The sequence below is a fragment of the Lampetra fluviatilis genome, chromosome 15, assembly GCF_964198595.1.
Source record: "Lampetra fluviatilis chromosome 15, kcLamFluv1.1, whole genome shotgun sequence".
NCBI classification, from domain to species: Eukaryota; Metazoa; Chordata; class Hyperoartia; order Petromyzontiformes; family Petromyzontidae; genus Lampetra; species Lampetra fluviatilis.
Window position 1 is genome coordinate 13770116 of NC_136289.1, and position 26784 is coordinate 13796899.

The 26784-nt window shown below is 52.7% G+C and overlaps 1 protein-coding gene across 1 annotated transcript in view; it reads right to left on the bottom strand.

Moving 5' to 3' along the window:
- The window catches only part of AFF3 (ALF transcription elongation factor 3), a 147622-nt gene that overhangs the window by 101709 nt on the left and 19129 nt on the right, over positions 1-26784 (bottom strand). Inside the window, exons 2-4 of the mRNA XM_078863417.1 lie at positions 13004-13127; positions 7569-7821; positions 4525-5231 (exon numbers count right to left, since the gene is read on the bottom strand). Coding sequence (XP_078719543.1) covers positions 4525-5231; positions 7569-7821; positions 13004-13127 — 1084 coding nt within the window. The remainder of the gene's footprint in view (positions 1-4524; positions 5232-7568; positions 7822-13003; positions 13128-26784) is intronic.

A 26784-nucleotide genomic window follows, 5' to 3' on the forward strand; every position in this document is an offset into this window, starting at 1 on the left:
GATAAGATGCTAAAACCTTGATAAGGAGCTGGGGGTCCCAAGCTGTGCTTTTGTGAGAGAGCTAATCGGGAGCACAGATCCACCCACCCGCTCTGCCTGGGGGTAGGGGCGTGGGGGTGAGGGGGTGGGGGTGAGGGGGTGAGGTGGCGGTGGCGGTGGGGGGGGGACCCCCAGGGGATGAGCTGTCGCAGCCGCCCCTCCCACGGCCCACGCGCGATTTACCGCCGCAAAATGTTTAAAGGGCCCCTTTTTAGTGTGACGGTTGGTGGCAGAATGTGTCTGCCGCCGTTCGTATCTAGGGCCCCTTGCTGTCGATGTTGTCGCTTGCTCAGCTCTGCCCGGCTACCGTGGGGCTTCTGCCGTAATTGCCTGGCGGTCTGACTACCGCATGCACTTGTTGTTTTCGTTCAGCCTTTTGTCAATCCACTGCTGGATGAAGGCCGCCCCTCATGCCTCGAGGGTTGTCGAAGGCGAGGAAGCGTAAGACGGACGTGAGAGCACAGAAGTGCAGTACAACGATGGATGTTCTGCCTACAGCGTGCCCATAACACCCGTTATGCATGGCACTCGCATGGAGGTTTTTTTAAATGGACGCCGAATAATCAGCCACGGTCGATTCACTGCTGGATGAAGGCCTCCCCAAGCCACCGACACCTCCCATTATCCTGCAGCGTCGCGATCCACCGACCACATGCCAGCAAACTGAATGAATGTCTCCATCTTTTCCAGTGGACGCCCTCTCTCCGAAGAATTCCATTCCTTGGCGGCCACTCCGCTATTACTCTTGGCCATCGACCATCGTCCCTTCGAGCCACGACGCGTCCCTACCCCCAGCACTCGAGAGGCAAATCTCCTGCTCCCCTTTGCAATAACGTCGCGGCAATTTGTTATTGCGAACGAGCCCGACCGAGCCATCGTCTCCATATATAAGAGGCTCAGGATGTCTGCAACAACTCAGTGGCTTCCGCTTCCTGGATCGTCTGCTTCGGCTCCGAAGACGAGACACGAGAGGAAATATCAACGATGTATTTTTTGAAGAGTGACATTTTAGCTGTACGGTATGTGCATAGCCCTCTTCAGTGGACTTTGCAGGGGTTTGAATCTTTTCAGATTGCAATCGAGGCAATATCCATGATGTATTTATTTCATAGTAAAATGTTATTCTTATCTTTTACATCTATCTTTTTGATGTATATCTTATGTATTATGTTTTTATCTATCTTCTATTCACATCTTCTGTCTACCTTAAGATAAATCTTTGATTGGAAAATACAAGTAAAAAATGTGCAAATCTTTATCTAAGATCTGTTAGATCGGCGTATGCTACGCCGGGTACAGCGAGTATTTAATGCTGCGCATTGGCTCGCATTGCGGTGGTCGTGTGCTTACTCCACAGGGAGGGATAGAGGCGGCACAGCGGCCTCGTGCCCTGCACTACAAACCCCATCGTGTGAGAGTTTCATTCCTGGACCCCCACCAACCCCACCAACCCCAGAGGAACTATTGTCACACAACCCGAATGAACCGCAAGCTGTGGCATGGCCTTCATCATCCAGCAGTGGATTGACAACGGACTCTGAATTCTAAATGTATTTTTGACCTGCGACAATGAACGTGGAGTTTTACGTTTCGGGCAGAACGTCGCCAGGTCACTCGGAATGGCGGAGTCATTCCAGACTTTTCGTTAAAAGCGACTTTAAAAAAAAAAAACGCCACAAAATACGCGAAAATCCAAGACTGAAATGCGGGTCCCTACCTGGGAGAGCGCGCGGCAGATCTTAGCGAGAGCTCGCCGAGCGGGAGGAGGCTGCCCTGCGCCACGCTTATCGAAGCGTTCACGCGAGGCAGCGGCGAGGAGGAACGGCGGCGGAAGAATTCCCACGCTCGGCGCACTTGCCCAGGGCACCGCGGAATTGTCCACTCGCCGGGTCGCCGCCGCCGCCGCACGAGCGGGCGGGACGAGCGAGCCGGGCGAGCGGGCGGGACGAGCGAGCCGGGCGAGCGGGCGGGCGGGTAGGCAGCGGGGGAGGTGAAGATATTAATCCTTCTCACCTGCGCCGCGTGGATCGCCCTTCGAGACGCGGCCCGAAATTAACCGGCAGCGCGGCAGCGGGAAACGCGCCGCGCGTGATTGATGGGCGGCGCGCACGGCCCCTGCGCGGGTCGGTGCCACCGCCCTTTCTCGCCCCGAGCCACTAATTAAAATCACATCATCAAAGCTCCCGCAACATCGTCCCTCTTGCTACCGGAGCTCGGCGGCAGCGACGGTCGTTCTGGGCGGCGGGGGGTTAGGGGTGCCGGGGGGGGGGCACCGGTGCTGGTTACGACTCGGCGTCACGCTCGCCGCGCCGGACGCCGCGACGGCACGGCGACGGGCGTAAGGAGGGCTCTAACGGCAGGGCGGCGCGATGCAACGTGGACTCACGCGGCGTCTGAAAGACACCCCGCATCTCAAGAGGCTGCACGGGAACCGTAGGGTTATTTATATTATTCAGAGACACAGTCGGCCATAGGTCTACGTCAATTTGAGGAACCTTCATGCGAGTCTATGGGTTTGTATGCAAGTTTGTGCAAGAGAGTTTACATTGATAAAGCACCTCGTTGTGTCTGCATCCCAAGACGCAGTACAAATAGAGGAAGCGTGCCCCTCCAGAGAGTCTGAAGAGGGACTTTTACAGCAGGGAGCGATGGGCAGAAGGAATTGAGACAACACGATGGTAGAAGTACAAATGCAGACACTTAATCGAGGGCGAGAGAGAGTTAGCTATAGGCAGAAGAAGAAAGGAAAGTCTTGAGCCTGGACTTGGGTAGGGCAGTCGACATCACGGGATGGCTGGGGGAAGGGGGAGTTCCAGACCATGGCAGCGGTAGCAGAGGAAGAGCCAAAGGTCGAGCGAGTAAGCCACGGCACGGAGGAGTCGCCGCGTCGCTCACGCCTAACACGGGCGCAGAAGCGAGGTCATCCCCGGGTCTCGCCGAGGGAGGAGGAGCAGATGCCCTCGCCGCCAAGTGCACGGCTGCTGACGGTTTGAGCCACCCGTATCCGGCCGACCCGAGAGCACGTCACGGGAGGATCATCAACAACAGCTCTGTGCACTTCGCAAAGAAGAAATAAGCCTGATCCTCGCGCAACCTCCCCCCCTCCCCCATCCCCCCCATCCCCCCCTCCCCCATCCCCCCCTCCCCCATCCACCCCCTCCGCCCTCCCCCATCCCCCCCTCCCCCATCCCCTCCCCCATCCCCCCCATCCCCCCTCCCCCATCCCCCCCTCCCCCATCCCCGCTCTCCCCTCCCCCATCCCCCCCATCCCCCCTCCCCCATCCCCCCATCCCCGCTCCCCCCTCTCCCCTCCCCCATCCCCCCCCTCCGCCCTCCCCCATCCCCCCATCCCTCTCCCCCCCCCCCAAATAAAAACAATTCCTTGGTTATTTGCAACGCGTGGCCGGGCCGCGACAGAAGCGCGCCCGCGAACGCCGGCCTCGATGACCCAAATTTCCCCGGACGCGAGGGACGTCGGAAGGTCGCGGATTGCGGGGGAAGGGAGAGCGAGGCACAGAGCCCGGCCCCCCGCGGCCCCAGACAAATAACTAAGAGTGGAGACTTGCGATCCAAAGTGCCTCCACCCCCCCCCCCCCCCGGAGCCGATAAATAGGCAGACGCTTCACACGGCCTCTAGCCGCCGCACGCCCGGACGCGCGTTGCGCCGAGGCCAAGCGAGATAATGGGCAAGCACAGGGGACTTGCGCGCACATGCACGAGTCTCAATCGGGACAGGGCACCGAACCGTTTCGATGTCACCGTTACATCTTCCCGTGAAACGAACGACGGCGCTCGGCTGGCTCCGCTTGTCGCGGCTCAGATGGCGTGTTCCGAGTCGGCAGCGGTGCGGAATAAACATTGTTCTGCCGTCTATAATTACGGAGGCGTCAACCTTCCGTAAGTGTGCACGAGATGGAGCCACGCCGCGAAGCGTTGCGCTCGTTTTAAAGGTGCCCGTAGCCCTTGCACATCTCACCCACGACAAAATCACCCACCCCCACCCCCCCGTTGCGCCAAATCTCAGCAGCTCTTGGAAGCTTCGCAGGCTTGAGCCTGGCGAGTGCTTGGACGAAAAACCGTCCGGGAATGCGAGGTGTCGAGTCTCGAAACTCCACCGCCTCTTGACACGGATTCAGGAGGATCCCGCTGCCTTGGGATGTTTGGCCTCGCGTGGGAGAAAACCAAAGAGCCCGGAGGAAACCCACCACGCGTCATGTCGGGGTAACATTCAAAGTTCCACACAGATAGATTCAATAATTCATGGCTGGACTGTCATTTCTTGGCTACCTCAGCCCAAGCCCACAACCCCCTTATATTTCCAGGCAGTTTCCCATCCGAGTACCAACGAGGCTCAACTCCGCTTAGCTTCCAAAGTTTGACAAGTTCAGGCACATTCGTGTTCATAACATCCATCACCGTCGCCCTCTCGTCTCGAACCTCGGCCTATCACGCTCCTCGCCCTCCTCGGCCAATCACACTGCTCACCTCCGCGGGCTGCGGCTGGGGGATGAGGATCTTGCAGAGTTTGCTCCTCCCTCCCTCCACCTCCTCGCACGCAGAGTTCTCCGTGCAGCCCCCGGACGGGCCTCCCTTCAGCTCCGCCCGGGACAGCTCGCTGGCCACCAGCGCCTGCTCCAGGCCGTCCATGGGCCGCACGTACGCCGTGGGCTTCTGCGGCACCAGCTGGGGTTTCGACGGCAGGATGGCGGCCGAGGGATCGCCGCTCGCCGTGTCTCCGCCGTCCGAGCCGGGCGCCGTCTCGCCGGCCGTCCCTGGATCAGCGCCGCTCTTGCCGGATTTGCAGCGCTCGGACGAAGACCGGGGGGCGTGCCGGGCGCGGCTGTCTCCCGAGGCCCTGCCGAGGCCCTTGCTGGCGCCTGGGTTGGTGCCACCCCCAGTGGAGGAAGACGAAGCGGTTGGTTTCGGCGCGGCTTGTGCCGCTTTGTTACCGGCGCTATCTGATCGCGGTGGTCGAGAGTGTCCGTCGCGGGAGCCGGCGGCGGTGGCGGAGGAGGAGGAGGCTGCCGAGGAGGACGAAGACGATGCAGCTGATGATGATGATGAAGTCGACGTTGATTCCGGGTCGATGGTGGCAGGCCGCGTCCCGTTGTGCTGCGTCTCAGGGTGCCCGTGAGTCCCCCGGTGGCGCTGCTGCTGCTGGAGACGACCGGACCCGCTGGCCGAAGCCGAGCCTGGCGCCGGAGAGGAAAGTTCACGAGCCCCTCTTGTTAGGAGTCCATTCCCGACTCATCATCGTCAACATTGTCACGATTCATCCTGACGTCATCATCATCGTAATGCTCATCATTTATGTCATCATACTTGTTTGTGTAACAGGGTTTCTGACCACAGGGCCCAACGGCCCAAAACGTCAAGGGGCCAGCAATAAACAGCACTATTACATTTATATCTGTTTTATTGCCAGAAAGGGTAAACCCTATTATTATTTGTCACCGCTATTAAAGTTGTAATGGATAAGTGTGTAACATGATTCTTGAATTGAGCAAGTTTATTGTTGTAAGAGCTTTGGGGGGGGAAAGAGACATTGGGAAGGAATTCCAAAGTAGAACAGTGAGAGGGAAGAAGCAGAAAGAGAGAGATGAGGCGGCCTGCAGTGTGGTGAACGAGTGGGTGGGTGGGCGAGCGAGCGAGATCCTCAACACACAGTGGATATTAGGGGAAACGAATTTAAATCAACCCTCTCTAGGGAACCTAATATTGTCTCTTTTACTCTTATTTAATCATATTTTTGTGTCATCCGTCTTGTGAGATGTTCTTAGTTTGGCTCTTTGAACCTCAGGAATTTCCATTGGATCCTGAAAACCATGATGCAGATGATGATGATGATGATTATCGTCATCGCAATCATCCATTGATAACTTACACCTATTTGTCAATCCACTATTGGTTGTCCATGGAGTGTCAGTTATGGGGGTTGTCTGACCATACTTCACCACGCCAGTGAGTGTGGGTTGGTAACACGATGCACCCAGGATGAGTTCGGATATCATTCATCAATATGTCTGTCTATAGTTTTCTGGTTAGATATTATGTCGCTATTTCATTATACCTGATGATGATTGCTTGTGTTGCAATCGAAACGTCGTATTCTATTATTTAATTTAATTTATTATTTTATCTTTAGACGTGACTTAACCGAAAGAACCAAATAATAATTCCTGCAGTCACGAAAGTTCTAAAATTAAGATTGAACCACTTCTACGGGGAAGTTTTAAGCTTATCTTTTTTCTCTCTCTCTGGCGACTTGTTTTCTCTGCCTGTGTCCTCTTTAGAATGTTCACACTTAAATTCTAACTTAGCAATCTTTGAAATACGTAATCAACCAGGCTATGCGTTAATTGTGTGTTGACCGACCCTCTGTGTTGTATTACATTACATTTCGATATTTTACTAGGTTATTTAATTTTAGTGTGTCTTTCTCCTGATTTTCAGGCTTGCTTGCTGTGCCATCGTACTCGCAGCACCACGTTTTCTTTTGGACCACTCATTGATATGCTAATTTTTTCTAACCCCCCTCCCTCTCTCTGCCTCCGCCCCCTCTCTGTCTATTTAAGGCCACCCCACAGAGACGATCACCCCTCTCTGTCACCTGTGTTGCTCTCGCTATGTATGTATCTTGTGATATCTGTCTGCTAATATGTCTGTCTATAGTTTTCTGGTTAGATATTATGTCGCTATTTCATTATACCTGATGATGATTGCTTGTGTTGCAATCGAAACGTCGTATTCTATTATTTAATTTAATTTATTATTTTATCTTTAGACGTGACTTAACCGAAAGAACCAAATAATCATTCATCACTTCAGTTGTCCGCGTCCTCAGGTCGCCGATTTCACAGCGCATCGCGCTAACCTCTACGCCACCGCTGCGGCCACATCACTCATGATGATGATGTCATCATCACTCATGATGATGTCATCATCACTCATGATGATGTCATCATCATTCATGATGATGCCATCATCACTCATGATGATGTCATCATCACTCATGATGATGATCCAACCGTGTCCGTCCAGTGCTCGCTGAGCTGCGTTGGCTTCCGGTTGCAGAACGATACATGATGAGATCGCACTCACCAAACGCAAGGTGCTTGTCACAAATGAACCGCAATAGCTGATCTTGCCAAGGAGCATCAAGCGTCATCACGCAAATTCCAGTTCTCCTTGGCCAACCATCGAACAAAAATGGTCACTACATCGCGCACTTTCAGATGCGCTTCCGCTGCCGTCTGGAACGCTCTTACTTCCGATATTAGAAAGCCACTGGAGCTAGGCACTTTTACACCTAGATTGAAAACTCATTTCTTTACAACTGCTTTTATTGTTTTGTTTGGTGCCCTTTCCCCGCACCCCTGATTAGCGCGGTTGACTACGTACGGTGCGAAAGAAGCTCAACATACGCACAATATCACCCAGTGCAGGACAATGACACGCTTCTACGCACGACCCACACCTACACAGAGCATCAACACCATAAGCGGGACACCCGGCACGTGAGCCCTCACCGAGATCCCCGCGCGATGCGGGCTGCGCCCCACCGCAAGAGTCCAACGTCGCCGGCACGCCCGGCCGGGTCTTCTCCGCACCGCCGGTTGTTGTGGTGTCCGCGGACCCTCCTCCGGACTGTCCAGATCCTCCGGCTGGCTTGGCGACGCCGACCAGGTGACTCTGGTTGGACTGGTGAATGATGATGTCCTTCATCTCGTCGTAGCTTCCCAGCGTGCTCTCCAGGCGGCTCGAGATCTCGTCGCCGTTAGTCTGGGGGAGCAGCGGAAGACGACGGAATGAAAAGTGAAATCGTGGGCGGCCCGGCCCCCGTAACGGCCTTCAGTCTCAACGTTGTGGCGAGTCGCATCCAGCGAGCGCAATTTATGCCTGGGCAGCACAGCGGATTTGAAATCCAGAGGCTTGCCGTTTTATCGGCCGGCGCGCCATGTAAGCAATGGGTCCACCTCTCAAATCTGCCCGGCCTCTGTCCACCCAGCGGCACACATGGGTGCACCACAGCGGCCAAATGGCAGGTCGCGCGGGGTGGTGGGGGTAAGGTGTGCCACGTCTGGCCTGCGCAGAAGAGTTCGGCCACAATACCTTCTTAGAAGGGTCTGTCTAGAGCTCCCTACACTCTGCGAAAGCCCCCGTTGCCAGCGGTGACGTGAGCGAGCATGTGCGCGGGCTGCGCCTTCGCCGTTTGCCGAGTAACGTCACGAGTCACCGCCACCGCAGCCCGGCCACCTCTACTCGCCGCGCTTCAAAATCATCGCTTCCCGCACAACACGAATGGGTTATTACGTCTAAATGCCATTACGGGGAATAGAAAATTGTTGATAAGTAAATTCTGCGGGTTCTCCGGTGCACGGGAGGCGGTAATGGATTGCTCCTTAGTGACAACATGCGCCTGAAGGTGCTCGTTAGTTTGGAGAATATTGAATTTGCACGCGCCACAACCACGGCAGCGTTCCATTAATAAACACACATATATATAAAACAACAAAAATCTATATATTTTTTGCAACCATGTATTGCAGTAATAGCAGTGTATGTAAAATTACATCACGCGTGTTGTTTATTTTTCCTACTGTAATAAGCGCGGTTTGCCCAGGTGGCGGGGGCAATGGTCCTGGCAATTTCGAAAGGGTTTGGTTTTTTCCTTGCTCGCCGCACCGTAAATTTTTAACATCCTTCCTCCCCACGTAACTTGAAAACGACGGTGGAGGCAGACTTCCAGCAAGCGGGACAAATTCGTCGGCGCGCAATCGCGCCGCGTTTTGTTTTTCAAGAAGCGTTTCTTGAGAGGCGAATGAACGTGCGCGGAAATATATTTCCCGACCGGAGAAACGGAGCGAAGGAAACGAACGGCGTCAGAGTCGGGGAAACAACGACGCGTGCTCCTGGACGCAGACGGATGGACGCAAGCGACCGGGCGCTGCGCACGCCCGGCAAACAAAAGCAGAGGTAAAGACGCAGCGCTGTAAATTGGTTGCTCGTGCCACCGCCTGGCAGAGTGCAGCTTGGAGGGGGGGGGCTATTCGGGCTACCTCTTCCACACTGGCAAGATATTTCGTGAGAGGTGAGAGTTCCCACACTTTACCCCACCACATGCGGCCTGCTGATCAACCAACTGTGGACAAATACAGGTGGGTTGAGTGGGAGATTTAAGAAATGTTGCCACACCATTTTAACCACTGCGCCACGAGATGGAATGGAATTGAACTGATGATCTGTGGGTTGCGAGTCCGGACTGCGAACCATTACACCACGTCAGTGTGCAAATAAAAACGCGTGTCTAAATGCGCGCGCACACACACACATCATAACGTGGGTGCGGTATAAATCCATCAGCGGGCCGGTGAATGAGGAGTGTGCATGACTCAGGCGAACATTTTCAGCACAATGAGATGACCTTTGTGAGCGCCTGCATCACAGCGTGAGTCTCAGGCCTCCCGCAGAATCAAATAGAAAAAATCCGTAATGTCATTGATTTTTTTTTAACCCTCACCCTCCTTTCCCCTACACACATATACATTATTATTTTTTACGACACAACACTTTCCATGAAAAGCTTTCATGTGAAGAGCGGCAGCGGTGATCGTGACCAAAGGACTACATTTGCCACGACGATAAACTTCACCCGACGACTTTTAATCCCGATAAACAGTTTTTGTTAACATGTCAACATGAGCCGTAATTTGTTTCCCTCTTTGCGTAGCGGGAATACATGGATACTGAAGCGTTGTCTGAGTTCGGGTGTGAGAAGCGGAAGTGCCACGCTGCGCTACGATCCGGCGACCTGGGTGGATTCCTGGCCATGGCTAACGTCAGTGGCATGTGGTTGCCTGCGCCTGGGCCTCTTTAAGGTTGACTCAGCCTCAAACGAGTAACTGATACAGTGTGTAAACCTGATCGTGGTAGGGGGGGAAGAGATAAAAGCGTGCAGGCATGGTGCTGGAAACACCATCCTCTGGTGTGTCGTGCCGGCTTTAACAGGTGCTCGCACACAATGTTTTCCGCAACAGTCAATGTGTGTTCACGTGGGGACTGGCCGCACGTTGGTTAGCTCACTGCGCTCCAAACCCAGTGACTTGGGTCGGATTCCTAGCCATGGATAACATTAGTGAAAATTGGTAATATATATACACACACACCGGTGTGTTTGTGCGCGTGCGTGCCTGTGTGTGTGTGCAGGTGCTGGGTGCTTTATTACATCGCAGAATCGTGAGCGATGGCGGCGGCCTGGGGGAGGCCTTCATCCAGCAGTGGATTGACCATGGCCGCTGTGCGTGTTTGTGTTTATAAGTCTGTGTTTGCACGCACGTGTTTGTGTGTATTTGTGATCCGACTGTGCGAACAGTTTGCAGGGTAGGGAGCAAAGGTGGTGGTGCATCTGCCAGTCATCCAAGTCAGTTAACCAATGGCAGCTGGGTCTATCCCGTGACCTCCTGTCACGGAGCCTTCGACACTTCACGTGGCCTCAAAGTGCATCTAGCTTGGCAAACCCATTGTAGTGACATCACCTTCACTTGGCGGTGGATGGCGGCTGCTGCTGCTGTTGTTGTTGTAGGTCGCTGACAGCGCTTGCCCTAACAGTCTGTTAAAGGCTTGCGGGGTTTTTATGTTTGGGGGATGCGGTGGCGCAACTGTTAGCACGCTGCGCTACGAACCCTGGTCACCCGAGTTCGATTCCCGCTCACGACCAAGGCCAGTGACGATTATCTGAACCAGTCCTGGGCCTCACCTAGGTCGACTCAGCCTCAAATGAGTACCTGATGCAATGTGTAAATATAGCCACGAGGGAGACAAAAACAACCGAGCGTGGTGCTCACCACCGACCCCTCGTGCGCCGTGCCGCCCTTCACAGGGGCTGGCAAAGAGCACTTGCCCCAACAGTCCGTTAAGGCTATACGGCGGGATCGTTGTCTGTGCGTGCGTGCGTGCTCGCGCGTGTTATTTCAGGCCGCAGCAATCACTAGTGCTGGGTCTTGCCATTCTAATAGCGGAGACACAGTTGAGCCCCAACAAAAGCACACGCTGCATGCCAATGGATCTTCATAAAACCGGCCGTCCGGCCTCCAGGGGTTAGGGCGCAGGGGTGGGGAGAGGGGGGCCAGGGCATTACGTCTCTGTCCGAGCCATTCCGAACGGAAAATTTGTATAGTTATCAGCGTCGCCAGCACGCGTATTTGCCCGGGTCGCGTGCCAACGGAGCCAGAGAGAATGGGCCGGCTGCAACGCTGGACCGCGGCAGAGGAGGCTCGGCGAAAAGAGCCGGTGTTGACATTTCCGAGTGAACGGTTTGCACTCATTTAGTAGACGTTTAATTAGAGCCGTGGTGTGAATTCTTGGCAACTTTATTACTGCGGCGATTTTAGTTCTTTTTTTAAATAGAATTTTAAAAAACCGGGTCGAAATCTAAAGGGACATCCTAATGGTGAGATTTAAAGGGAAAAAAATACGAGCGTAAAAGAAGATAATTTTACAATGATCTGTTGCTAATAAATTGCAAATCCCATTTTTACAATTAATTGTTAGCGGCCTGATGCGTGTATGTGTCTGCATATATACTTGTGTTTTTCTAAATGTGTTTATATAAGTGTGTGTGTGAGAAAGTGTGTGCGTGTGTGCTCACATATTTGCATATGTGTGTGCGTGGATGTGAGTACGTGTGTGGAAGTGTGTGAATAAGCGCACTTGCGCTATGAACTCGGTGAGCCGAGTTTGATTCCCGCTCACGGCTAACATCAGTGACAAATATCTGAGCCTGTCTTGGGCCTCTCCTAGGTCGACTCAGTCTTAAAAAAGGTAATGGGTGCTCGCTACCAGCACTTACCTCAACAGCATAAGTGCATGCATGTGTGTGCGCGTAATATATGGTCCCGCGTATGCACGTGTGTATGTGTGATTTTACGTGTGAGAGTGTGTGCGCGTGTATGTAATCACGCTTGTATGTGTTCACACGTGTATGCACATGAGCACACGTGTGTGTGTGATTGCCCGTGCGTGTGCATGCGCGAGTGATAAATGTGACGTTTACCGTGAATGAAACTCGGCCCTGCACGGTAATAAAAGCAAGTGCTTGTATGGGAACGTTGCATAACAAATTCGAGGCCATAAATTTTAATAAACTCCGTTTTATTGGACCATATTTAAAGGGCCCGAAGCCCCGAAACACAGGTGAGTGAAAGCTAAAAGGGAGCGATGGTCTCAACAAAATAACACAACCGTGGTGAAACAAAAAAAAAATGCGAAAATCAATTCCCCAACAATATTTCTCTCAGGATCAGTTCTGGAGCAGGAAAAACATTTCGAGACAACAACAAAAAAAACGTATCGGCGATGAGCTCGGTGACAGCCAAATGGCTGCGAGAGAAATATCCGTGGCCTGCTGCATGCGAGCGACAGTGCAGCCACCTCTCCTGGCTTTCCCAGGAACGCCCTCCTCTCGAGGCCACCGTCCTGGGAAATCTTCCAAGAAAATTGAAAGCCCCGGTGTGTGTCACTTGCGTAATGGAACCCGAGGCGAGACAATTAGAAGGATAGGCTGCCGTGGTGTCAAGTTCAGCGCACCGGACCGGCAAGCCAGAGGTCGCCGGTTTGCGCCCATCTCCTGGCGCGTGAGTTCCGACAATGGAGCAAGTTTATGAAATGACACCCCCGTACCCCCACTGCGTCTGTCCACCCGGCAGTATAAATGGGCACAACCACATCCAGGCGGTGGGCGGGCCGCGGGTGGCGGGGTAAAGTGTAGGTGGCGGCTCTCTCTACAGCCCCCCCACTCGTGGAGGCCCTTCCAAGACAACGCGTTGGCCTTGCGAGATAATCTTCTTGTCCACGCCATGCCCTGGTGTTTCGCTACCTCTGGAGGTGGCGGCGACCTGAGGCGCGCCCGCCCCGCGTGCAGGCTGCGGTGCCCTCCCCCCAACCCCCCTCCCCCCACCTCACACACCTTGTAGGGGGCGGAGAAGAGGGTGGCGGAGGAGGCCGAGACGGCGTCGTCACGGCACGCCAGCTTCTGGTTGCGCCGCTTCCACTCCTCGATGCGGCGCGCATCCCGGTCCTTGCCGAAGCAGCTGGGGGAGAGCCGAGGGGTCGGTGGGGTCGGGACGAGAGGGCGAGAGAGAGAGCCGGTGAACAGGCTGGCCGTGCGAACACAACTCAATCCCGTGAGGAAATCATACAATACTAATTGCTCTTCACGCCTATAGCATTTGTCTTACACATGTCTTGGCCCTGGCCATGGGAATGTGGAATTTTATTCGTGGGATTTGGGCTACCAACATGGGACCTCGACCTCGGCACGCTCAAATGGCTCACGATCAACTCGCCTGCAATGTGCCCGTTCTCATAACATCTCTACAGCCGGGGTAGTGCTGTGATGGGCGACTGCCAAGTACATACAAAGCAGGTGTCACAGCTGTTACAGGCTGCTGCAGGGCTACGTGGTGAGCAGCAGAGGGCAGTGCAGACAAATCCACGGATGTCCTGTAATTATATGCTCCCCGTCAAATCATGACCCCCGAATTGTGTCAATTCACCGAATCCTTTGAAGGTGAATTCTCACATTTAGATTGGATAGTCCATGGACTGTAAGGCTGCCTAGGCAAGAGAGGAAATCGAGGTTTTGGAAGGCAGCTCATCGTAAGCTACGATAAATCCACCGCTGGAAAAAGGCTCCCAAGCCGTCGCCATCGCTCCCGGTGCTGCGATAGCGACAATCCACCCGCAGCGCGCGCTGACGACGTGAGCTCATCACTTCATCCGAACGTCGTCTACCCCGACCCGGTCGTACGCAAGTGAATGACCGAACGCGACGCTTGTGGATGCGTCCGACGCTAGTCGACCTTTCATTACGGCCCAGCGAATTTTTGTTGCGGCACGTAAAAGAACCGCGGTCCGAAATTTCAGCGGTGCTGGACAAAAACAGGGCCCAAAAAAGAAGCACGCACGCTTAAAGCGAGCTGCCTGGTGACATCTCCGTGCGGGCGGTAAACACCGGCGCGCCGGCGTTTACAGATTGCCACACTGCGAATTATGCACGGTGAATAAACGCGCGGGCATTTCCCGGCATCGAGCGCGGCAAATAAAAAAAACATTAAAATAAAATCGCGGGCGTAAAAACGCGACGTGTGAAAGCTCCGTCTGAGGCCGCGCGGCGAAACGCGCGACAAGAATCGTTGCACTCCGAGTGCTTTGCTTGGCGAGTTCCGACAACACGGAACACGGTGACCCCGCGGGCCACCGTGAAAGGGACGCACTGAGATCTCGCAACATTTTATGAAGGAATCGCCCTCAGCCGAACACGAGGTGGGGTTCTTTTTTTAAGCAAATAAATAAATAAACACGGCCACGTGAAAAAACAGCTCCTGTGTGGCCTTGTTTAAAACGGGGCACGTGCGCGCGCGAAAGGGAGACGGGAACTTGGTTTTCTTGTTTTTAATTAAATCGGTGGTCTCTGCCTCCCTGGCGCGGATGTGTCGCCGCCGAGAGCCGTGGCACTCGAGGGGCGCGTTTACAGCGTTTCCTTTCGTAATTACGAATTAACCCAGTCGGCTTTCCGCGCGGTCAACTCAATCACCGTCGTTTTATTTCACAGGCGCGCCTCTCGCTCGTGAAACGAGTGTCAGGGCCCAAACACACGATGGCAGTAGCCCCAGCCCTGGCCCCAACCCGAACCCCCAGCTCGTTGTCCATCAACGTGGAATTTGAAGATGGAATACCGAACAAAGATTCACATGGCCCATTGTGAATCTAAGACCACATTAATATTAAGGAACCAAGAGGAATCGACACATGCCTGGTTTTTTCTTCTTCTTTTCACCACGAAACCTAATCTCGGCAATTTGTGCTGACCTTGCGGTGGCCCAGAGGTTCTCATCCTCACGAGATCCACCAACCCCACGACGATCGGCCAGATCAAAGCAAGCAACACCCGTGTCGGGGTCATGACCCATAAGGGGGTTTAGTGCAGCAAGGACAGTGCTGAAGAGTGACCACTATGCTTCACAGGTGCGACAGGCTGCGGGCCTACGTTGAGGGCAGTGCTGCAATCTTACGTCACTGGTCCCCACCTTCACCAATCCGCACTGACCTGCATGGAGAAGGTCAAATAACCCTCCAAGTAACTCTGCACGGTGTGGGGAGACGCTCACATTAACCTTATGGCGGTACCCCGGGGTACCATAGTACCACGGCTCTCGTGATGCAGTCATTTTTAGTCTGTGGATAGTCGGCGATGCGGCAATCGACACATCTCGACGAGCTGTACTCACGATGCACCACTACGGTGCGTACGAGCATTCAGGGTTTCGGCGCAATCGTTCTCGCTGCGTTTCGACATCGATTGGTACCCCAGTCGCGGAGTGACGTACACCCGTGGAAAAAATAGTGTCCCAGAAATAAAATATTTAATTGCCTCAGCCATTTGGTACCCCGAGATACCGCCACAAGGTTCATTTAGCAGTGGATTGCCAAAGAACTGTACATTGCAGCAATGAGACCGGATGAACATCATGCGTGAGCTGGGGGTCAGGTGGCAGTGGTCTCTTATTATATCCTCGGCAGCTGTCACCTGGACACACTGCACCGCGCAAACTTCACTCGCCTTCAGTTCGCATGTAAATCTATAACGTCAATCTACCCCGGTCGCCCATTGCCCCCTTTTCCACCGGCACTAATGAGCCGCGCCAGCACAGGGCACCTCGCAGCACGGGTGGTTTGTCCCACTGGCTATTCACCAAGCCAAGCCAGAACCACACCGTCAAACTCGGGCCTCACAGGACATCTTAGCACAGGGCCAGCTCGGGGCCAGCTCGGGGCCCAACAGGGCCAGGGGAGGGCTCAACATTGCCTCCGTCGCGTGCGACGTCAGCGGCACGACCAGGATTCTGGAGCGGGAAAACAACCCGGCGCCTCTTGGGCCCGTGGCAATCTGCTGGCTCGGTACGGCCCGCGATGCGGCACGGTTGTACGGTGGGAAAAAAAAAAAGTACGGTTCTGCTCCTGTAAGATTTGCGCCACCCACCATCATGGAAGTCGAGGTTCACCCCGGCTCGCAGCAACAGGCGCGCACGACTTAAAACTCTCAAGGCCGAGCAGCTCACCCGGCATGTCAGCCAGACGAGACACGTCGCCCAGTCACGTACGTAGACAGGGTCGAAGTGACACAACACTCGCACAGCCGCGCTGTCCGGGTCAGGCCATCCCGGAAAACAGCTGCACGCATCCAAATTGCGTGTGCCGAGCGTTCTCAGAATAACATTTTAACTTGCGCCACACCGCCACTCCTGCTCTGTGCCGCCTTCCGAACGTCCACAAACCTAATCTTACTTGCAGACAGGGAGAAACCAACCGATGAGTGTACTATTATCACATTCATCAGCCATGATCAATCCACTGCTCAATGAAGGTCTACCCATGTTCACCACTTTACGGTACCTCACCATCCTGCAGGTTTCTATGAAGCTTCGTGCCTTATTTATTGTGTGGGTGTGGGAAGAAAGGAACGTTGGAAGGGTGTTTTTGTTGCCTTCGATGCAGGTATGCACACAAACGCCGAGACCCATGAAACCAATCGATAGCACACGCAGGCACACGGTAGCCCAGGCTGCGGGGCTTCAAGGTCTACGTTTGAGTGCCAACTAACTGCGCAAGGTCACAGTAGTCCGCACACATTCTGGGAAGAATGTCAGCTGCAAGACCACAGGCAAAGCCGCAACCTTGGGGCATTCGTACGTTCTATATAAATAGATATTAATTTAGAGGGTACTCACAGTTCGTTAAGCCCTCTAAAAAGAGCACAACTGGAAAAAATCCCATGGGGAAAATTTAACATGCCGAATTTGCCGTGGACTGAATCCAAACGTAATGCATTCCGGTTAGCGGCCGGGTGTGGTGGCGCACGCCTTGTGGCCCAGCGGATCGCGTGCAGATTTTGTGAAACTCCTCAAACCCGAAAGAAAAGCAACACAACAAGTAGGTTCACGAAATGATCCGCGCAGACCTTTGGGTGTTCTGTCATCTCACGCTTGAGTTTTCTCCCCGGGTAGTCTGGCTTCCCTCTCGCATACAAAACCACATGTAGCACCCTCCTATAAACAGTGCTTAGGCTCAGAGAAGCTTTCCTGAATAAATAGATTGGATTCGTAACATGAAAGGCAGAATGTGTTTCATATTTAACACATACGGATGGTCATGATTCGCTGACTGAATTAAGTCAATTTTAATGTTCTCGTTGTAAAGTGCTACAAAGCTGAAATTCAGTACAATCAAAGTGAAGTCTACGGTTATGAAACCTTCAATTTTGGACCTGAAAAATTTGGTGCACAAAAAATGTAATTCGTCTTGATCCCGTGGACGTTTGTAAGTGGACGGTTTTAAGGGGGACCATTCAGAAATTTTACATCGTGATTGAAATTTCCAACTTGGTTTGGTAACTCTGAACAGGTATGACGCCAAAGCCGACAGAAAGCAGGCACGGCCTTGTAACCGGCTAATAGAATAAATAATGGACCAGGGACACTCCATTCAGACGATATGTAGGTTAATGCTTTGAGCCAGGCTCATGGGACTCTGTGTCAGCTGCCGCCTGCCTCATCTCAAATCCCGGAGCGGACCGATTACAGCCGGGATGGTGGCGGCGCAAGACCGCAGCGGTCGTGTGGTTGCCATGACGTCACGAGTAGCCCCCCCCACCAACACCCCCACCTACCCCCCCACCACCAACCCCCCCCCACCAACCTCCCCCACCAACCCCCCCCCCACCAACCCCACCCCCACCAACCCCCCCCCCACCTACCCCCCCACCAACCCCCCCACACCTACCCCCCCACCAACCCCCCCCCACCTACCCCCCCCACCTACCCCCCCACCAACCCCCCCACCGACCTGCCCATAACCCTGCAGAGCGGTTTGCCAAAGCTTCGCTTCCTGCTGGAAACTCTGCACTGCATATGCCTGCAAGACTGTGCCATTAAAATATAATAAAACCCTTGCTTGCAAAAACAAAAGCCAAGTTATAATTTATTTAAAATTACACAAAAAAAACTCCCCCATTAACACGGAGCAAACGCCAACGCCACGGCGACGTCAAAGTAAGGAGCCCACAAACTTCACAGGCAGAAGGAAGTCCTTTTGCTAAGGTGATACAAGCTTCACAGGCAGAAGGACGTTGTCCTTCTGCTAAGGTGAGACCCACCGTGGTGCCTCGCTCGCTCCTCACTTTATTTCTGGAAGATATTACACGGTGGAGGGCAGCAGGGGTAGGGAAATATGCGAGCGAGTGTGTTTACTGGTGGCAGGGCTGCTTGTGTTATGTCTTCTCTGCATATCCGTACACCGTGTTCAGCCAAAAAAGGGGGGGGCGAGGGGGGGGGGCTTGTAAAATACCCCATCGTCCTGCCAGGGAACACACACAAAAAGCACGCGTACACACGGAACCATGTCCACAATGCGCTGTTGTTGGGACACCGATTATTGTAAGAATTTATTTTCGGTTTAATTTGTATTTTTTTTCACAATCAAGTTTGACAGGCGACACACGCGCCGTTGTGACCTTTGGTTACGGGCTGAGTGAAGCCCTCGGCCTGGTGCGCCGAGGCCAAGGAAGCTGTTTAAAAATAAAAAAAAACCCACACATTAACAATGAACTTGAAACCCCAGCTCAGCAGGTAAAGTGCGAGGCCAGCATGGCAAAGCACTTCTTTGTAAATACAAAAAAAACAACAAGTGCGCATTATTAAATTGCTTTGGCACTCAGCAATTATTTGGGTCAAGCGCTTGTGAGCGTGGGGGGTAACATTAGCATAGACACAAAGGGTTCTCGAACAATTTGGCTGCTGCTGCTGCTGCTGGCACGCTCCGCAGCGAAAACACAACTCTGCACAATCTTTTCATCCATTTAGCCGCACACGTTAAAGAGCACGCCATTTTTCCACGGTTCGTCGGCCAAAGGCAACAAAAAAAAAACAGAGAGCGGGGCCGGCGCACTGCGGCGTGGCCACGGGACTGCGCGTGTGACGGCGCAACGGGGTCCTAGCTGGAGACCGACGGGGGACAGATGAGGAACAGGGGGAGCGGCGGCGGCGTCGGTGGGTGGGTAGGAGATGGAGGAGGGGGGGGCGCCGTGGCCTATTTATAATGGGGAAGTAAGCCGGTCGCCTGTCAGCATTAACCCAATTACGGGGATTCGGCGAGCCGCGTTAATGCTTTTCATTAGGCCCTAATACTGGCCAGGCCGCTTTTGGATATTTCATTATTTCATTATTTCATTGTTTCATTATTTCATTATTTCATTATTTCATTATTTAATTATTTCATTGTTTCATTGTTTCATTGTTTCATTGTTTCATTATTTCATTATTTCATTATTTCATTGTTTCATTATTTCATTGTTTCATTGTTTCATTATTTAATTATTTAATTATTTCATTATTTCATTATTTCATTATTTCATTGTTTCATTATTTCATTGTTTCATTATTTCATTATTTCATTATTTCATTGTTTCATTATTTCATTGTTTCATTATTTCATTATTTAATTATTTCATTATTTCATTATTTCATTATTTCATTGTTTCATTATTTCATTGTTTCATTATTTCATTATTTCATTATTTCATTATTTCATTATTTCATTGTTTCATTATTTCATTGTTTCATTATTTCATTATTTAATTATTTCATTATTTCATTATTTCATTATTTCATTATTTAATTATTTCATTATTTCATTATTTAATTATTTCATTATTTAATTGGGGTGATTGATTGCTTTCATTACGAGCAAGAGCTGTTGGCAAAATGAACGGATCCTGGAGTTGCGGACGCGCCACCCATCAGGAGAGGCCGCTCGTCGTCCGCGCGGGGCGGGCCCCTTGGGCCACGGCGATGGTGACGGGAGAGTTGGATTTGAGATTGGGGTGGGGGGGGGGGTCGATGGATGTTCGTTTTTAAAATCCAAACCGCGGTCACTTCCAATGGCGATTGGCGTATTGTGCCGGGCGTCGTTTAGCAATAACACCACAACAAAGAATTCCAAACGGCGGCGTCGAGAAGGGACCCCATCGGTGCAAACAAAAAAAATGTAAACTCGAGCACTGAGCAATGGCTAACGACGCTTCGGCTCAAACAGAACATCCCGTTCACTTCTAAATGATAAAAATAGCAAATAGGGAAGTAATTAAAGGAACGCGTTATGGCACAAATAAATGCACCGTGAGGACTCTTCCTGCTCATCGCACAGCAACCGCCGAGACAAGCATTTGTCTCTCCTTTCCAAAGATCACTGATTCCAAATTAACGTCAAATTCATAGAGAAAGGTCAGCTGCGGGGAAGGGGGGGGGGTTTGGGGGAGGGGGTGTGGGGGCAAGCGACCACGTGTGCATTCGCGCGCGCACGCGTGTGCACGGCGTGTGTTTTTCTTCATCTCTCTGCTGACATATCACAGCTTTGATAAAGGGATGCATTGCTGTGCGGGGGCCAAGGGATAACAGGATAATAAGTCAAAGAGACAAGCCTCTCGCTGCGGGCGGGGACGTGCCCGGGCCGCGCCGCGCTCGTGCCTGGCAGGCGCGGTTTTTGCGTCCCGTGGCAAGTCGCCGGCGTGCTTGCGATGCTCGGGATGGCGGCGTCTCTGGCCCTGCGCTTGGGCACGAACTCGCGAGACTTGGCCAGCGGCCCCGTCGTGCGTGTGAGATGCACCGGGGCTGCGAGTGCGCGAGTGCGCTCGTGCGCTCGTGCGTGCGCTCGTGCGCGCAATGAAGGGATGGCACCGTTGTATAAATAATCAGAAATAAATATTCTGACTTGAACGACGGCGCGCGTCTCAGTTCACATTTCGGCGCTTACAACCTTTGACAATCAGCGGTTGCCTTCGTTTACGGGAACTGTCTCTGCGTGGGAAGCCAAGGCCACTCAAAAAAAGCCTAAAAGCGCCGGTCCAGCAGCTCCGCAAAAAAATGAGGACATTCTCCTCCTCTCTGGTGTAAGTTACATAAAGTTAAACCAAATAAATGGAGCAACGGTGAAATGCGGGCAGCCATTCCCCCCCCCCGCCATTTTTCTCGTGATGAGATGTTTATTTAGGTGCTGGCCTTTATATCAATTTTGGAGCAAATACAAAAGGAGCCAGATAATTGTTGGAGGGCGCTGCTCTGGTGGAGTAGGCCGGCGATCGCCAAAGTGCCCTGGACAGTGTGTGTTGGTGTGGGGGAGGAGGGCACACTGGGAGGTTTTCAGAAAAAAGGGGCTGGGAGCGAGACTGGTGCCACGCTTCCACGGCCACTGGGAAGTGTGCCGGCTTCAACGCACAGCCCCGCAAGTGCTCTCTGCCGACACTGCCGGCCCCCACTGGAGGGACCGCGAGAGAACCCCCTATACAGGGTATTTGGTCTACTCTTACACACAGGCCAGATGGCTTGCAAAAGAAGGAATGATAATATATAATAAATGTTCACTTTAGCCCATCACAGGTGACCTGCTCGATGGACGCGCAGCACGGTTATAAATGACTTGCTGACTTTGGCTAACAATGCAAACTAAACCCACGCACACATTAGGCTAACATTTCCAGGCAATGGCTTTTTTTCAGAGCAGTGTCGATCTGAAACGTTATCCTGTTGTGTATGTTTCTGCTGAACGACATCAGTGGTGAGCTTTATTTTTTGTGCTTAGTACACCACAGGCTACGCAATCGTCCCCTTTATGTTTATTGTCTGTCCAACCAGACGTCACCAGCCGCTCAGCACAGCGGGTTTTGTTGGACAATGACGCAGCGCTGGACCTGCCATCTCCTTACTTATGCGGCGTTCCCCATGGCCACTTTGAAGCAGGCCGACGTGGTTTGTGACAAAGCTGCCAGGATGCTTCGGCCCAGATCCCCACTGTTAAACCAAAAAGTAAAAACCCCGTCCACGTTCCTCTCTTACCCTGGACGGAAGGGGTGGGGGTAAGAGGGATTGGGGCGGTTGCTCAGCCCATGAAGACACGTGGCTTCTTAAAGTGTGGAAACAGCCAAACACGAGATAGCGTGGCCCCGGACCAATTTAGTATGGCTTTGGACACACACAGCATCAGCCCCGTGTTCTAATCAAGTGGGCACGACCACTGTCCTCCGGCGCTGGCCCCGAAACCCTCGCGACAGTCCACGTGTCTCGGCTGACTAAGCCGCCGGCATCACAGGGTTCTGCCTGGCTGGGTGTCGATGCGTTAGAGAGTGCTAGGGTCACATTTAAAGTGGGGGGGCGGGGGGGGGCAGGGGGGGGGGCGAGAGTTCAAATGTCAGTCACGGGTCTACTCCATAAAATAAGCCACATTTCAAGGAACATCAACAATGGTCACAACTGTTTCTATCGATGGGCTGCGTCCCACCACTTGAACGTGGAAGTTCCACCACTGGCTCAGGGCAGCCTGCAGAGACGGCACTGTGCTCGTTCGCGTGGGGTGACGCCGACCAACTGTGACTTCACCAGGGGCCGCTAATCTGCGAACACGGATATGATAAAAACATATATATATACCCCACCTCAAATCTTTTTTTAATTGTCGGCTTTAATAACATAACTGCCGCGTGATTAGTGTAATTGTGCCGCGTGCAGTTTGGACATAAGGAAGCGACGCCCTTAAGCGAATTGTCCATCCAGGGGCAGAGTGGAGTGCATGATCATTGTACAAGACAATCACACCGAGTACTTATCTCTCCCGACTCGTGACTTGACCAAACGCTGGGCGACCCTAACAGCGGGTGGGGGTAGGGGGGATTAGCACATGTTCTCTTTGTGTGTGACCAGGGCTGGCTCTGTCCGGGTCAGCGACCCGACACAGCACACCACATCCAGTACACTTCGAACGGTGGCTGCGACGACTAGTCATGTGCCTGCTTGCGTTTGCTGTTTCTACCGTGCGCTATTCTTCTTGTCTCTTCCCATCTCTCAGGGTCCATTCCCAGAATGCCCTCCTTTCCAATCGTGCTCTTTATTTATTTGGGTTTTTTTCCACAGGCTTGTGACTGTGGCTCTTAATTTGTCAGACAATCTGGGGCTCAAGGCAACATGTTTAGAAACCGCACGCCAACAATCCTCAATGCAAGGTGACCTGGAAACAACCTCTGGATTTTCCGTCAGTCGTCCGCACCGATCCACAGAAGAACATTCCCACCACCGCTTCCTCGACTCTTTTGTATTTCCAGTGAAATGCCAAAATTATAGAAAAATATCGGAAGCTAAAAATAAAGTCCCCGTAGAGTTTGACTTCAATGTCATGTACTTAAGCACAACGCCTTCGAGCGACACGACGGAGCATCCTGTTTCCAGGATTGCAGTGTCTGCCTGGGAATTTCCAAGTTGCATTTCTGATAAAAAAAAGATGACTCGACTCAATTCCGCGTCCTTTACATAACCACGAGAGCCCACTGACATTCACCAGCCCTGCTGCACGGGAAGACCACGGAAGGTGAGTCAAGGCAGACTGTCAACATTTGTTTTGTAGACTCATTGCAGGCGGATTAAATGCACTGTAGGTTATTAGAAATGATACCAACTAATAGTCACCTCTTCTTCAAATGTTACTTTGAGGAATGCGGTTCGAGTATCGTTTTATGAGTTCAATTCCCATCCATGGCTAACACAGTCTATGATCTTCTTGGTTATTTCGGTAAAGTCACGTAGAAGGGAAATAATAAAATAATAAAGATAAAACATACTAAAATACAATTCTCACTGTGAGAATTGTATTTGATTTTTATTATTTTATTATTTCGCTTCTACGTGACTTTACCGAAAGAACCAAGAAGATGAATCCCTGCAGTCACGAAAGCTTTAAATCGGAACAGTCTATGATGCTTCGAACCCCTCCCCCTGCCCCCCCCCCCCCCAATTCACCAACCGCCACTGGCCAACATGCTGAAGGACGATGCTGAACTATGGTCAAACAGCCCCAAGACCAACACAACATAGGGAGGTCATAATTTAGCAGTGGACTGGCAAACGGCTATACATGAGAATATCAATTAAGATATTGCTCTGCTCAATTCAATGTTTAGTCTCGTAGAACATATGGGAATGGAACGTGGTAGAATCGATTATTTTACATTCCAATAGAGTTCTGAGATAGATTTCTCGTTTAATACACAGGGCCGAAACGAGGGCGCAACAAAAATCGATTTGTGAATCCAACCACGACAGTGAATTGTGGCAATTCGTGGATTGAATCGTGGAGGGGGTGATTCTTTACATCTCCAACGTTGATGAACGTCGCGGGGGTCTCTGACATTCGGCTTGCGACATCCGGGGCACTTTGGCTCACAGCTGATTTCATCGCTCCGTCTGTGCCGCGGGAATGGGACGGCCAATGTCGCAAGTGTGGTGGGCTTTTGTGATCCGAGACTGCCCAACCGTCAGGGCAGCCACACGTGGGATGACTGTGCAGATTGCGCCGCTGGTGACCTCCACGCTGTCAGCGCTAGCAAAGAGATTGAGGCCAGTGTGCCAATAGTGCGATGCCTCCGCAGGACCGACATTTGCACGGTTTTCTTGGAAACTCGCATCGGGCTGCGTCGGCAATATTCAATATTCAACAACAGCGTCGTGCGCACGCAAGCGCGCTTGCAAACATCCAAGCATCCATCAGCTCAGCGTCCAACAACGGCGACAGCTCGGCACGATGCAAAATGGAAATAAATAAACGGGGCCACCCTGTGCCAAAAAAATTGCACTTTATGCATCGGCGAGCCAGAAAGCTTGGGCTCGGATTGAGAAAGCAGGGCCTGATAAAGGGCACTGTGTGCCTTGCAGACAGGCAGGAGAACCCAAGCATGAACCTCAACTCGGCATTCAAACCGCTTGGGGTTTTTGTCGTGGGCAATTTTTTTCGTGTTTTCCCCGCACCATAACAGCCCACGGCCGGCCTGCAAATGAATTGTTATTGTTCCGCGGTAAAAGGCTCTTGCGGAAAAAATAAAGCCTCTCGTAGGCGGAGAGCCCAAGTGCCTGGACTAATTACAGCGTGGCCACTCAGGGGTGTCATTAGGGTGCGCCATTAACGCCAGGTTTGCGCGGCCGGGCAGGCCAGTCCCTCCCCGTGCCCCCGACGGCTCCGTGACGATCTACGAGACTCCGACCGACCGCTTCGAGCTCCGTGGAGCTCTCCGGACCGGGCCGAGGCCCCCCCCCCCCCCCCCCCCCCCCCCCCCCCAAACTCTCTCCAGACGCTCGGGGAGATCCGACGCAAAAACCACCGAGCGCTCGCCCCACGAAAAAACTGCCCCGAACGCTCACTCTCCAAATGCGCGCAGCAGCAGCAGCGGTGGTTTGAGTTGGAACACGCTGAGGATACGCGTGCCGTGCGGCCACAACGTGCTGCTTGGGGGGGTGGGTTGGCGTGCATTTTGGAAAATGGAATCGAGTGTCCGAAAAAAATCTTCCGCGCGTGCGCTGCTCTGCGTGGCTACACGTGGCGGTGTTGGTTTACGAATAAATAAAAATGAACCATCAACCGTCGTTCGTGAGCTTCCCCATGCCAAGTAATTAGAGAGAATGTCCCGTCCGTATCCACCGAGCGACACACGAGGGAGAGCAGTGTAAGCGTGCAACAGTGCGTCGATTAATATTGATGTGTAACGCTCACAGTACATCAATTGAAACGGTTCCTTTAAGAATTACAATTTATGCAATTCTTAATCGCATTCAAATGATATGCTAACACAGAGGAGCGATGGCAAGGCGGCGAGCACACCACGCGTTGAACCTGGTGCCCCGATTTCAATTCCTGACCAAGACAAATAGCAGTGACAAGTGGATTGTGAACCGGCCCTGCCCCCCTTCACCAACCCGCACTGCCCTTCATGGTGAAGTATGTTCAAACAGCCCTCCATGACCAACACGGCACGGGGCAGGGCCTTCATCCAGCAGTGGATTGACAACCGGCCGTAGGATGTACTCGCGTCACATTCACGCTCTCGGGGAGAGAATCCAACCCGAACAAACAAGCAAACAATTCCAAAGCCACTGTAATAATATATTTAAAAATAATTAAAAGAGAGACACAAATACGAATCGATCCCCGGCACGGATTCTGGGTGGGGAAGGCAAGAGGCGGGTTGTGAATGTTGACGCACGCTCGGCGTGGTGGGAGGGGCACACCGAGATGAGTGTGGATGTGACGGTCGGGGGGGGGTAAGCAGCCTAAGGGGCTGCATGCCCACGCTTGCCCACCACCGCCGCCGCCACCCTCGTGAGTCACGTTTGCCCCGTAGATTGGCGTTGCAGTTTTGTTTTATTTGCTGGATGCCGCCGCTGCTGCTGCAAGCCTCCGGGGATGGGGGTGGGGCAATGTGGCATCGTGATTCGGCATCGCCAGCGAAGTCTGCTGCCCGGAGAGGTGTTCACGGTCCTTGCGCAGACGACGCCTGCTCGATATCCTGCCAGTTACGATACGTATTGTACACGCACATTTGGCATTGATGCACAGGAATACATTTATATATGTGTGATGGTGACATAGCCCGACAAATAGCCGAACGAGTACCTGGTACGATGTGTATAATCATCGCCATTGGGGAGACAAAGGCGGCCCGGCGTGGTGTTGCCCACCCACCCCCTGGTGCGCCGTGCCGCCCTTCACAGGTGCTCGCCAACAGCACTTGCCCCAAAAGGCTGTCAAGGCTACACGGGGGATCTTTGTCTTGGCCCTCCCGTCATGCCTCGCATGCCACCACACTGCGTCAAAATCGCA